The sequence below is a fragment of the Tachypleus tridentatus genome, chromosome 3 (genome assembly GCF_004210375.1).
Source record: "Tachypleus tridentatus isolate NWPU-2018 chromosome 3, ASM421037v1, whole genome shotgun sequence".
Classification (NCBI taxonomy): domain Eukaryota; kingdom Metazoa; phylum Arthropoda; class Merostomata; order Xiphosura; family Limulidae; genus Tachypleus; species Tachypleus tridentatus.
This window is the reverse complement of record NC_134827.1, coordinates 23,329,543-23,343,579: the sequence shown is the minus strand read 5'-3', so window position 1 is coordinate 23,343,579 and position 14,037 is coordinate 23,329,543. Positions and strand designations below refer to the sequence as shown.

The 14,037-nt window shown below is 30.7% G+C and overlaps 1 protein-coding gene across 2 annotated transcripts in view; it reads right to left on the bottom strand.

Moving 5' to 3' along the window:
- Positions 1 to 14,037, bottom strand: part of LOC143246531 (uncharacterized) — a 43,950-nt gene that overhangs the window by 14,662 nt on the left and 15,251 nt on the right. For both annotated transcript variants that reach the window (XM_076493393.1, XM_076493394.1), the window contains exons 3-7: positions 8,037 to 8,286; positions 6,033 to 6,071; positions 4,608 to 4,727; positions 3,939 to 4,028; positions 2,278 to 2,358 (exon numbers count right to left, since the gene is read on the bottom strand). In XM_076493393.1, coding sequence (XP_076349508.1) covers positions 2,278 to 2,358; positions 3,939 to 4,028; positions 4,608 to 4,727; positions 6,033 to 6,071; positions 8,037 to 8,286 — 580 coding nt within the window. The remainder of the gene's footprint in view (positions 1 to 2,277; positions 2,359 to 3,938; positions 4,029 to 4,607; positions 4,728 to 6,032; positions 6,072 to 8,036; positions 8,287 to 14,037) is intronic.

Below are 14,037 nucleotides of genomic sequence, written 5' to 3'. Positions count from 1 at the left end.
TGCTGCTCACATGCATGTTTTGTGAAATATTATTATATTAGTTATTTTATCTAATCTAATTTTAACCTATAAAGGATTCCTATTTTTTACATTTTAGTTACCTTTATAGCAATAAATAAAAAATAAACATGAAAAACAAGAAATAAATTAGTTACCCAATCTTCTTTTCTTGCTGTTCATTGTCAGTTATACCCAAACCTACATATTGTTTTACTAATCATAGTAGTGCATTAAATACTTTTTAATTATTGTAATAAAGCATATAGACTAGCAACATACAAATAGCAGACAATTTTCAACTTTAAAAAAAACATTTTTGCCTTCTAACCATACAACAAAACCCTTTAAAATTCATTCAAACTAGTTATTAACCTACCCATGGGAAGGAAGCTTGTAACTGTGTGAAAATGATGCTTATCTGGGTTATAGGTAATACATGATTACACATAAAACTATAAGCAAAGACTGAAGAGGAGGTTGAGACATGAAGAGTGTGATTTTATACTTACAGTTCTGTAACTAAACAAAATTTGAAGGCTATAAAAATATTGCTAGCTAAATACAACAATATTGTGTAATAAGAAGAAATTCACTTTGGGCTTAAAAATACAAACAGAAAAATATTAAAAACAGATTATCTCATGAAATTTATTAACCCTTTTCTGATTAGAAGGACATCATCAATATTTTCTTATATGTATTCTTTTGTAATAGAAAGTATTCACCAAATTGCATGAAACTTGGTATGAACTTAGTAAACAGTATATAGTTTAAGTTTAAAAATTATAAACAAAGATACTGAAATGTAGGATAGTACTTTTATATCAACTCTCTCCAGATTAGTGAGGTATTACTAATATCTTATAATCTTTGTCACTTTCAAAGGAAAAAAATATTAACCAAACTACATCGTACAAACTTAAAGAGTATCTATTTTTGGCTGAAAATTGTTTTTTGTAACTGGAATTTTATATTGTGAAATTACAAAAAATTGTTGTAAAACATGTTTTGAAAAGAAGTCCTTTAACCTTAGAACATCAATTTATTATTATCTCTTATTGACAATCAGAGAGTCCCACTTCATGTATCCAGATACTTTCAGTTTCATTACTATTTATAAATATAATCCACTCATAACTTCAATTTCTTAATCATATAAAGCCTGGTCAAAACTATCAAAAATTTTATGATAACCTATGACCTCACCTATGGCATCCCCAAAACATATGTTTGTTAGGCCAAGTATTATGATTTTTTACCAACAGTACTTTTTGATCGGAATAAATTAATATTTACTGAATATAATTTCTTGTTAATAAATGAAAGTTATGTGCACGTTTTAAATACAATACATTTAACAATAATATTCGATAAATAAGGATTTGAGCCATTTGAATATTTTGCCATTGCCAATACACTTGGTTGAGATGAATCTATATTTAAATAAATATAGTTTCTTTTCAATAAAGTTAAGTTATTTTATAGATGTACATTACTTGGCTAAGTTGAGCTTCATTAGTAAGTGTTCAGACTACCTGTGTTCACATCATAAAAGGATGGAGAAATAGGCTGTAATACTGAGAAGTGGTAACATTATACCCAAACTATCTTGAGTATACAAATCAGCAAGCTATAATATCCACAAATGATATAAGCTTGTGGGGAAATGCTACATATGAAACCTACATTTTGATGTTAACTTGGTATTTTATAATATTGAAAATTAATCACAGTGACAAGGGTATATAACAAATCTTTCCACTGTAAAATATTCATACAATAAGGCCATAAAGATATGTTCTGATGGGACTTAAAATTCTAAATATGGAAATATCCCTTCTGCATAGTTACTGAAAAATAAGTTAATATGGATTAACTCAGACAACTAGGACTATCCATAAACAGACTGGCAACAAGTCACAACAGTGTCAGATAGAGCTCCTTTATGGGTTGAGTTCCAACTCTCTTATTACAAATATAGAATAATAATTACTTTTAGACCATCCTGCAGAACACCTGAACCAATTAATGTGTTTTGTGTCTGCAAGTCTGTGAATGAAAAATTCTGAATTTTTCACTAATGTTTCAAGTTACTAGATTCAAGTTGAGTTTAAAAGCTAATAATACATTCACTCCAAAATATGACACTAGGGCTTATTTTCGGGGGATGTAGTCCCAAGTTCATAATTCTTGTTTCTGTATAATATAACAATTTACATAAACAGAAGGAACATGTCATTTATATATGAAATAAAACATATACACACATCCACTTACTCTTTCGGTCTGAGTTGCTGCATTACATGTGTTTTCTTGTAGTTGATTTTCTGACTTATTTTTTGGAAATGTGCATTCACTCTGAAATGGAAACAAGCAAAGCACTGAACTACACACCTTTAAAAGGTATTCCATGTTTGCTGGCTAGTTTAATATCAGCATATCTCCAGCACATTTGGGAACTGTTACCACAAGCATTATCTTCTATGACTTTAAGATGACAACTAGGAGTGACAATGGATTCTTTAATAAAATTTTTAAATGCTTATTTTATATTAAGTTCATCATTGTTTTAAAATACTGACTTTAACTACCTATTAACAAATATATATATATATATACACACACACACACACACACACACACATATATACACACATGCAAATTTGTAAAACATATTTCTTCACAATAAGGATATGTTTGTTATATTTTACTTTATACGTTTCAGAAATTTACACAAAGCTAGATAAAGGCTATCCATGCTAGCCATAGCTAATTTTGAGGCAAAAGACTCGATGAAAGGCAGCTAGTCAACAGCACCTACAGCTATCTCTTAGGCAACTCTAATAAAATTATGACTCATAATAAAGTACTTATGACCCCAAAGTGTGGAGCATAAATTTGCAGCAATGCAACAGTGGATTCTTGAATTCACAGTCTGACACATTAACTACTAAGCAATGCCAAGCCAATTAAAGAAATATTTTTTAATTAAAACATTACCAATGGAATCTGGTCAGAAGCATCAAATATGCAAAATATTTTACACATTCTCTCAATGACTATTTATAAGTTCTTGTCAATTTTCAAATAAACAACGTTTATAGTAGGAGACAAAACCTGCTTAATCATCTATCATGAAAATTAAAAAAATATAACTTAGATATTTATTTTGAATGATTTCTGAAATCCCTTTTCAATTTTCATAGAAATCAGTTGAGAAAATCCTCAGATCTCTGAACACTCTTTTGATCTCCATACATGGGTCAATATGTTAGAAAATTTCCAAAACCTGAATACAGATTATTGTTACAAATGGGTTCAGTCACACTCTACAGTCTCTAAAAATTGTCATAATTGTTTCTAAAATGTTTTTCTTCACTTATATGCTACAACTGTAGAAGTCTTCATAACAATGTTATGTCTTTGGCCATGGTGTGACCGTCATTTCTAATCTGAAGAAACATGATCAAAATTAATTATATTTGTTATAAGACATTAGTATTAGGTCTATTATATTTATAAACACTGCATTTTTTATTTTTACCTATAACAATTAAAAATGTAGTGTTACAAATATAATAGGCCTAACACTGTTTTATAACAAGCATCATTTATATCAGTGTAAAAATAAGCAAAAAATCCAAAATCATGTCAGTATACACTGTAGATGCATAGGTAAAACTGAGAGTGACTATACAGAAACAATATTTCTGAAATTCTTATAACTTTGATAAAAAAGCTAAGAACTGAAGGTGAAGAAATATGTTTGTGTGTGTGTGTGTGTGTGTGTGTGTGTGTGTGTGTGTGTAGTTTTAAAATTTTAACATATAAAGATTGCTATTTCACAATCATTAGATGCACTCATTAAAATAAAAATCATAGAAATAACAAATTTAAGATTTTAAATATAATTCCATAAAATATTTAATAACATATACCAATTGTTGTTGAAGTGATCGAACCAAATAATCTCGTTCTTCTAGTTGCTCTTGAAGGAGAACCACTAATCTACGCAGGTCAATATTCTCCTAAATATATAAAATCACAAATAATTTCAAATAATCTGATAAGCACTTATATATGCATAAAAACACAAAAGAAATTAACATTTTTATGAAATAATTCAACATCTTAATTACAATATTAGCATCATTAGATTAATTAATAAAACCCAAAATAGTCACAGTCTGCCAATGTTAAAAGTCCTGCATTTACCTTACAGTTAAAAGAAATGCCAGCAAACTGTATACTTATGTGAGATATAATACATATAGGTGATATACATTACAAAGTATTTTTTTTTTACTTTAGCAAGTCCTAAGTTCAACATGAAACAGTTTAAAGCAAACCTACACTTTATTTACATGGTTTCCCTAACAACAACAAAAGAATACAAAACAAATCTAACAGTTGAAACTTTAGATCGTTAATGCAATGCATATCTATTTTAATATTAAGCAATAAGTCTCCTACAAAGGCTATCATAGTTAATTAAAATTTATATTACGTCTTTACATATAAATTATCTGAGTTATGCCATTAAGATACAATCAGTGTTGAACATTTTGCATTTAAACATAACTTTTTCCACAGTGTACTGGACTGACCTGACTGACACTGTTAATATCCCGTGAGAAAGGAACCTCAGGAGAACTTTTATCAACTTCATTTCTCACTAAGTATTCTGATGGTAGATCATTGTTGACTAGATTAAGATAGAATACATTCTGCAAAGGAACAAAAATACAATGATAATAACTGGAAATTATAAGTCACCGAATAACTTAAATTCTGACATATCTAAGGCAAAGTGATTTTCATGTTAAAATGTAAAATATGTTCTTTTAATAGAGTTTTTAAACTTAATTTGCATAACACGTATAACTTCCAAAATGAATAAAGTTCTTTAACTTCCAAAATGAATAAAGGTCTTTCTTCCAGTAAAAATCTTTTTTCTTTACTCTAACACTGTATGGGTTAGTTCTACCTTAACTACATTGTAACCACAATAAAAAAAATCTAAATTAGTTTTTTTTTCCCTTTGTAGAATAATTGCAAATTGTAAGATAAAATTACAATTCACAAAAAGTTTGAATAAATATTTTTTGGTAAGTTATATTTTTCATCTAACTTAATAAGTTTCTATTTCATTAAATTTTAGTTAAAGAGCATTAACATATTCTCCTTACTTGGTTGAAGCAAATTTGGAGACAGCAGCTATGAATATGTGGGCCAATTAATTCAAAAGATGTTGTGAGAATGAGCTACTATATTATGTAAATTAAAATATTTTCTTTATATTGGTTATAAGTTATAAATAATGTATTGGCAAACACTAGAGAGAATTAGTGACAATTTCTTGAAGGACAGAATGTTATATGAGGGTGTGGCATATGATTTATCTCTCGGTAAGTTGAAAGCTATAAAAATTAAAATCATGCTTTAGCAGTATCTCCACCATAAATTAGTAATTTGAAACAAAACTCAGAAGCTCAAATGCAGGTGATAAAATAAGTAACTTGGGCAATATAGAGGAACAAATGTGTGGTGATATGGAGAAATGAATATTTAGAATATATTTGCCTTTTTGAAGTTACAAAATTAAATTTATATAATATGATAATCTGATTTATTAAATACATTCTGATGTCACGTTTATTGACATATGTCAATAATAAACCAGTTCTATTAAATTTTGAATGTAATTTTGTAACAAAGTTAGACATGCTTACTTTAACCTTTAAACTCAGGTATGTGGACTTATACTGCTAGAAACTGGTTTTCAATACCCATAGTGGGCAAAGCACAGATAATCCTTTGTGTAGATTTGCACTTAATAACAAACAGTAATGATAACCAGGAGATTAAAGATGCTTATGTTTCTGCATTATTTTCCACAAGCATGTTCGTTTTAAACAATCATTTCAAATTAACTTCTTTCTGAAAATACCTAAAAGTACACAAAGATCTATATAGAAACAGAAAAATGGTTTGTATCAAAACATTTTACTTTTATAATAAGAAAACCTTACCTCTGCAATTGATATTTCAAATGGATTCAGTGTTTCTGCCTGCAAAACAAGTATTTAAATTACTAAGAACCCAAGTTGCTTCACTGTGAATAAAGAAAACTGATAATAATGCATTTTGTCAGAGCAAGGAAAACTGGATTAAGTTAAGCAATATACAATTTAATATATGATAACATTGAATTTCTATTGGTTATATGTAATATATAATTAAACACAAGAGAAAACTATAGACATATCCTGTCTTTCAGGATATGACAGTTAAGTGTGGCAATATGGATCTGATTTTCCATTGATGGCTCTGTAAACACAAAACTTAAGGCTATAAAAATTGTGGTTTCTCCAAGCAATGACAGTTTTATAGTAAGTAATTTATATTTAATTTCTTACTCTTTAAAGGGGTAGTGGTAAGAATAGAGAAGATGTGTAGAGAAAATATATTGGGTAAGTGTCATACTACGAGAAATTCATGTTTTGTTTAAAATATTTTCTTGCAGCATTAGAAAGAGAAAACTTATAATTAAATATGGATTATTAGATTATACCAATTAGTACAACCTAAAATCTTAACAAAAAGTAGTTTAATAAATTTTAAATGCATGACACTAAAACTTTCAGTTATACACAGTGAAGGATACCTGGGTTGAAAGAGTTGAACTTAAATTTACTGCATCTACAACATTTGAAGGTATTCCATTCCAAGGCCAACTATTCTGTTTGAAAATGAAACTGACTTAGCTGAAGATTACTTTTACCCTACCAAAACTTATATTTGTGTTCCATAGTCCTACTATTCTCATCGCTAAATATGAAAAAAAGATAATGAATTAACACTATCAATTCCCCTCACAATCTTAAACACCTCAATCAGATCCCTCTAACTCTTCTTTTCTCAAGAAAAAACAATGAGAGATTTCAGCCTCAACTTCTATGACAACCCCTCCATTCCAGGCATCACTCTAGTAACCCTCCTCAAAACCCTTTCCATCAGTTCATCATCTTTCTAAAGGTAGATGAGCCCAAGACTGAACACCATACTACAAACGTGACCTAACCAGTGACCTGTTCAGTTAAATTATAACCTCTTTAGACTTGTATTCAGTATTTCTGTAGATACAACCTAGAATCCTATTTACCCTACCACTAACAACAACACACTGTTTGAATAGCTTTAGAGACTGTTAGACTATTACACCAACATCCCTTTCTTTCATGACACTTTAGGTTATTCTCATAATCCAACTCATGATGGCCCACATGAATTTTTTTTTGCATTTATTATAATTAAAACCCATATGCAATTTATTTATCCAATTCTATAAATCCTTTCATAAATAAGCAGTATCCTCTTCACAGCTAGTAACATCCAACACCTCAACATCACTTGCAAGTTTAAATAATTTATTGACCATTCCTTCATCTATGTCACTGACGTAAATCAAAAAGAACAAAAGTCCTTAAACTGAGTTTGACTGAGCTCCATTTGTAACAAACCTCTGCATTCTTCATTCAAGCCACTTTTCTATCCTTTTGCTAACTTATCCCCATACTCCTGCAGAGATAATATTTTACAAGCATTTTATGTGGCACCTTTTAGGTTGCTTTCTGAAAATCAAGAAATACCAAATCCATACCTTTACCCACCCGTCTACATAAACTGCAACTTTTTCAGATAATGTCAAAAGATTTGCGAGGCAAAAGTTGTCCTCAGTAAAACCATGTTGACTGTTGAATAAAATTCTAAGTTTTGTTAAATAGTTTTGCAAAGCATCTTTTAAGACTTCTCAAAATATTTCCCACAACTAATGTGAGACTAATGGATCTATGATTACTGAGACAAATTTTATCACCTTCCTTGAAAAGAGGAGTTACATTGGCAAACTTCTAAGCCTCTGGTACCTGTCTACTATTTTTTGATTGTGCATCTTGTTATTGAATCACTATGAATATAGATTCATTTTCTTGCAATTTTTTATATAATTAGGGTGAACACAAGTGAATACTCACCTCATGAAGAATGTTTTTCAAATGCAACAAGTTAGTTTTTAGACTGTTTACATCTTGACAAATTAGCTTGTATGCCGGTGCATCTAGTTTGATACTTCCTTCATCACTTTCACTGGAGAGCAAATGAGAAGAAACAAATGGTGGTTGACTTATGGATCGCAACCTCCATCCAAGCTGATGCTTCAGTGATGACTCATTTATTGGACTAGAGTCAACTTCAATATTTTGGGTGTTTCTTTTATGGTGGCTCCTACAGTTCATTAATATAAATTAAATGTCTTCAGATATTTGTACAAAAGGAACAAACTGGAAACTTATTACTGTAAAATAAGCTACAACAGCTGGGAAATAAAATTACCTACACTTTGAACAAATTTTTTTATTGTTATAAATACACAACAATTATTTTAACCGTTTTTACAGTATCACACACAGTAAAAGTTTTTTTTTTTTTATTATTATGAACCACTTATTCAAGCATCCTACAATAGGTATAATTTTAGAATATAAAGATGTATTAGTTTAAATAAATGCTTTATGTACATGCACCAACAGATTTTTCATGAATGTTGTACAAGTTAGAAATGTGTACTATATGCATATAAATACGGTTAGTAGTGCATAACCTCTTGACTTTACATGCACATAAAATAAGGAAGAAATAAGAGTGAAAAGTATAGGAAAATAACAATTAGTGAATCCTATTTTTATGTTAGTTTGGTGATTTAAACATATAGCAAAAATACCCCTTTCAGAATGTATTTCTTCTGCATGTTTAAACAAAATAATTTAGGTACAGTACAAAACTCAATAGTTTTAAAGTTTAAACTACTGGTCTTTTGTCAGTATTCTTACATAACAGTTAGTAAAGCAACATTCATGCAAGTGTACAGTATGCATAATACAACTTTAGCTTACCATGAAGTGTATTCTATACATCTGTACATCTAAAGACTGGTCTTTCATAGCACTTGGATGCAGAGATTTGTTTAGTTAAAAGGTCAAGGTCAATGTTAATATTTAACATGTGCTAGTTTTTTTAAACACCTTAACAAATAATTTCTAATACACGAAATATGGAAATGAAAGCTGTGTTTCCTAAAATCTGAGTAAATGTTAACTTTTCATGAAACTGTTTAATATACAGACAATATTTGTGTGTATACCTATGAAAACATCAATTTTACTGCAATAGCAGAACTGTATTAGCAACACATTTTGTTTGATTCTAGCACTAAACCTTTTTGCAATTACATGTAACAAATATATTCATGCTAAACTTTCAAAGATATATTACAAGCAATTTTTTTTTATAATGCAGCTAAGTGCTGTACCATGTACATATGAAATTATTATTGTCAAAGTACCAGCTTACTTTCTACAGGTATGGAAACAATCTTACTCCCAAATCGATTAATTATAAGCTCATTTTAGAATTATTTATTAAGCATAACATTATAATATTTACATTGATTAACTACAGTAATAAAATATATTTTAAAAAATTCTGCAACTTTTTTTTTTTTTTTTTATACACACTATATGCACAGTTTCATCTTGCTTAAACACTCACATTTAACATGCATAATCTTGCTTAAAGACATGATATACATGAATACTTTCAAATACTGTACTTGATTTATTAGTGAATATCATTAAAGATTTTACATTTCACAGCTTAGTACGAATTAAAAATCCCTAAGAATCTCTGGCAGCCAATGTGTCTGCTACAGTTTTGGGAACCTATAAAGTGACTCATCACAATAAAACTTTCAGACAAGCACCAAACATGTCCTTCACTAATGGGTGGAGCTATGTGTGTACTGTGTTAGTCATGCAACGTACATGTACACATGTATAACAACTGGAAAGTTCTTGTGAATATCCTTGAACATTTTAAGCATATTTGTTGACCATTAATTACACTACTGAATGGCAGTTTACCACTGAACACAAAATGACAAACTGTACAAAGAAATAGGGTAGAAAAAAATTTAGAAAAACATGACAAAACTATTTTAGGAGTAGCACATCCATTAAAATATTAGAAGGACACAAACATTATAGGGTACAGAGCATGGAAAAAAAAAGGATATCTTTAGAAGTCACAGCAAAAACATGCAATGAAAAAGCACACATTGTAGTAGACAACAACTGAAGTACATACATTATAAAACAAACAATAGTTTTTCATCCGAAGTAGTATATTTATCGTTATTTTTAATTTATATACACAGCTGCAAGATCAACTGCCACTGGCTTTTGAAGCATGGATAAATCCTAGAATCAAATTCGCATGTATACAGAAAACAATGAAACAAATTACCATTATCTGATCAAGAAACCATATCCAATGTATTACATGTATTAAAATATTTCTAAACTCTTGATGAGTTACAAAAGCACAAATGAACATAACTAAATAAATATATGTATCTAGGTTATTACAAACATCTTCAAAACAGTATTAAATTTTATTTACCTCCAGTTCAGAAGCCAAGAATAAAAAAACTTTGTATATCTTTATTGATTTTATGAACACACAGAGAGAGATACCAACAACCACTGACACTGATATTTATATAAAACATTTTAACATAATACAACTTTTCAAATAGGGGTTCTATAAACATTCCTACAAACCACTTATTTCATTGGTTAAATAACCAACCCCTCAAAAATCTGGTAAGAACTAATAAAGATGCAATAAAATGTACAAGTTATGTGTGTGTGCACAGAGGAGTACCACCACTTATACCCAACTTGTCCTTAGTGGAAAAAAGATGTAGTTGCTTTAACTTGATTAATTAAAATTAAACTCATAGGAGCTTGAACAATCTGTTTGAATGGTAGAATTATAAGTGTAAAAACAGTAGTTTGAATATTAGGACAAACAAGCACAAACTTTGGACATCTTGATGAAGACTTGTTTGTTTTTAACACAAGTACGTTGTGGTTCTCCAAAAGAGTTAAAACTGTATGTTATTATAAGTGTTAATATTTTTTGGATTCAGCTGGATGGGAATATAAAGAACTACATTCAGATTTAGTTTGTATTTTCCTTTTCCTATTTTCATCTTTCAAAGCTTTACTCAAATAAGTGGTTGAGTATAACAATGCAAAATGCATATTTTTTCTTTATGTTCATTGGCCTTAAGATTTTGGCCAGCAGTGTATAAGGCATTTTCCTATATCATATGAAATTACTGTTAATTTTCTACTTTTCTCTATGACATTCTTTAAAGGTTTTAAACATACAGTGTTAAAATTTTCCTTAATTGAAAACTTATTTCAGATACATATTTATCTCACTGTAAATGGAATTTATTGTGCATGTCAAATTTTGAACAAACTCTCACTTCACTTTTACAAAGGTGCAGTAATCCCTATGAGAACTTGCATGAGGTCACAAGCCCATTCTTTACAAAGCAAATGAAATGTACCTGAAGTGAATAGGAAGGTTATTGGACTGGTGCAAGTATCCATACGAAATACACTTTCAGGTTGAGAAAATGTTAACTTCAGAATTTACCTCTCTGTACTGCTAAGAGTTAAAATATCCCACTGAAGATTGTAGAGGGGCCAGTGATGATTATTATACAGAGGAACTCCTTTTTGAAATAGCAAAAGAAAAGGAAAAGCCAATGGAGTGGAACTTCCACAATTTTGGATTTGTTTAGTGGAGAATCAGTCAGTGAAAGATCAAGCAGGCATACTATTTGTTTAAGTTTTGATTTTTATGTGTACAAAATTAATTGCACATACCATGTGGTGTCATGAAATGTCATGGACATTGTTATCTTGAAATTCAGTGATGGAGCTGGAAATGAAAAACAATAGGCAAAATGAGCCATACTACAGCCTCTTTGTAGACTGGAGATTAGCAACAACATGGAGGCACATAAAACCACCCAGTGACATAATGGGAGATGAATGTGCTAGGTAAAGTCCACATACCAGCCTGTAAGATCACCAAAGGTAAGTAATGAAAGAAGGTAAGAGATGCAATATACTTGATATAATGGGAGATAACATTAAAAGGCAGCCAACTACATTGATTTAAAAAAAGAATACATCACACAGCTGAACTGATGAGCCCAACTGGTTAAGGTGGAAGATGTTAAGACTATAGGAGTTAAGCCATGTTAAAAACAGACAGTGTTGATGTCCAGAAGAGTTAGTCCAAGTGGAATAGGAATGAACTGCTTTAACTGGACATAAAGGATGATTGGAAATGGAATAACTGTATAATAAGAAAATGCAAGTAAGAGAGAGAGAGCAGTAAAACAACTGATCACCCTTCCAGAGAGTCCAAGTCTTTGGAAGAAAGAACTGGTCAAGGAACAAATCAACTGGTCTTTATTATATAGAGGATGAATGATGGCAAAGGTGTGGTCTGAATGAAGGTGACCACAAGCAAACAGAAGGATAAAACAACAAAGGGTACATTGCCAGGAAAGGGGCAAAAGGAGTAGACAACACTGCTCTGTAACTATCAATCACTGAAATGTAGGGCAGGTTTATCTCAAACAACCAGGTAAATCATTAGTCCCAAACACTAGTGTTCCACAGGTAGTTGATGTAAGAAATGGCCAAAGAAAAGTCAGAATAGATCATCATGAAATGACCAACAAATGCAACCAATGATTTTGGCAATCACAAAGAGCTACAGATATCCCAAAAATGCTGATTATCAGAAAATACTCTTCTGGAAGCCAGATCCTGGAGATAGTAACTATGTTGAGAACAACTCCATCAAAAACAAAGAAATGTGTTGGTGTTAAATAGAAAGTTTGGTGGAGTATTCCTGAGCCATGTTGGAGTGACTGATCTACCACAATAGATAAGGAAGGAAAGATGGACAGGTACAAGAGCAGATAATGGATTTTGGAACATGTACCACACATTTTCTACAGTGCATTGAAGTGGCATATAAGTATAAAAAAGCCAGAGTTCCCAAGAATAAGATGTCTTGTGTGAAAATAGAATGACAATGAAGAGGCTTTGATATCAAAATCTCCAGAGAATGAAGATGTAAGGAAAATCCCTGAGCTCACTCTCTATAAAAACCCAAACAAATAATAAAATTATATCTTGTGAAAGATATTGAGGAAAGATGAGAAGAAAAAGAAAGAGTAAGAAAGCCAGGGACATGAAGAAAGAACCCAAGGGTTGCTGGTGAGTTGGAACTATTGGTGTGAACAGGGTTAAAGATGGGCACTAGAGGTTCTAGGGTCAAGAATTAGCTCCAAGGAAAAATTACTACTAGGTGTCTCAATGACCCATTCAGCAAGAGGAGGAACAGCATGTAGAAGTAACGAGATGAAAAACAGGACAAGGAGAAGCCCTACAGGAGTTGTGACGACAGGTAGCTAACAGAGCTATTCATGTTTTAACAAGGTAAGAGGTAAACATCTAAAAGGAAAACCTACAGACCAAGGAGATCCCAAGAACAGAGAAACCAAGATAGAATAGGAAAAAAAAAAAAAAAAAAAAATCAGAACACAGGTAATGCAAAGGAAATATGAGCTCATGATCATGTACTAGCGTGCATAAGGTTTATTGCACATGGGGTTGTGTCACACCCTCCTACTGATATATGGCTATATAGCACTATGGGGATTATGTCATAGGCTTATGCAATATAAATAGTCATAATTATCTTAAAGAAGCTTCTACCAGTTTGTACCTATGACTGTGTCCATACAATGACACAGGGAAAGCCCATCTCAAGGGGTGATGCAAATAGTTGTACAAGTTATAAGCTGGGGCTTTCTCCTTTTGATATATTATTTAGAATAGCTATTCAATACAGACAATTTACTGGTTGTAGAATACTGTTCTTAGGTCCTTGTTAGACTTGAAAATTCTGTTTTTTTATTATTATTCATGCTGTCTTGTGTGTGGACATGTTTGAAATGCCTGTTTAAGAGTTAAAACCACAAAGAAACAGTTTTGAATGCTAAATGTAGCATTTTAATAAAAAATTGCTTATTTGTGT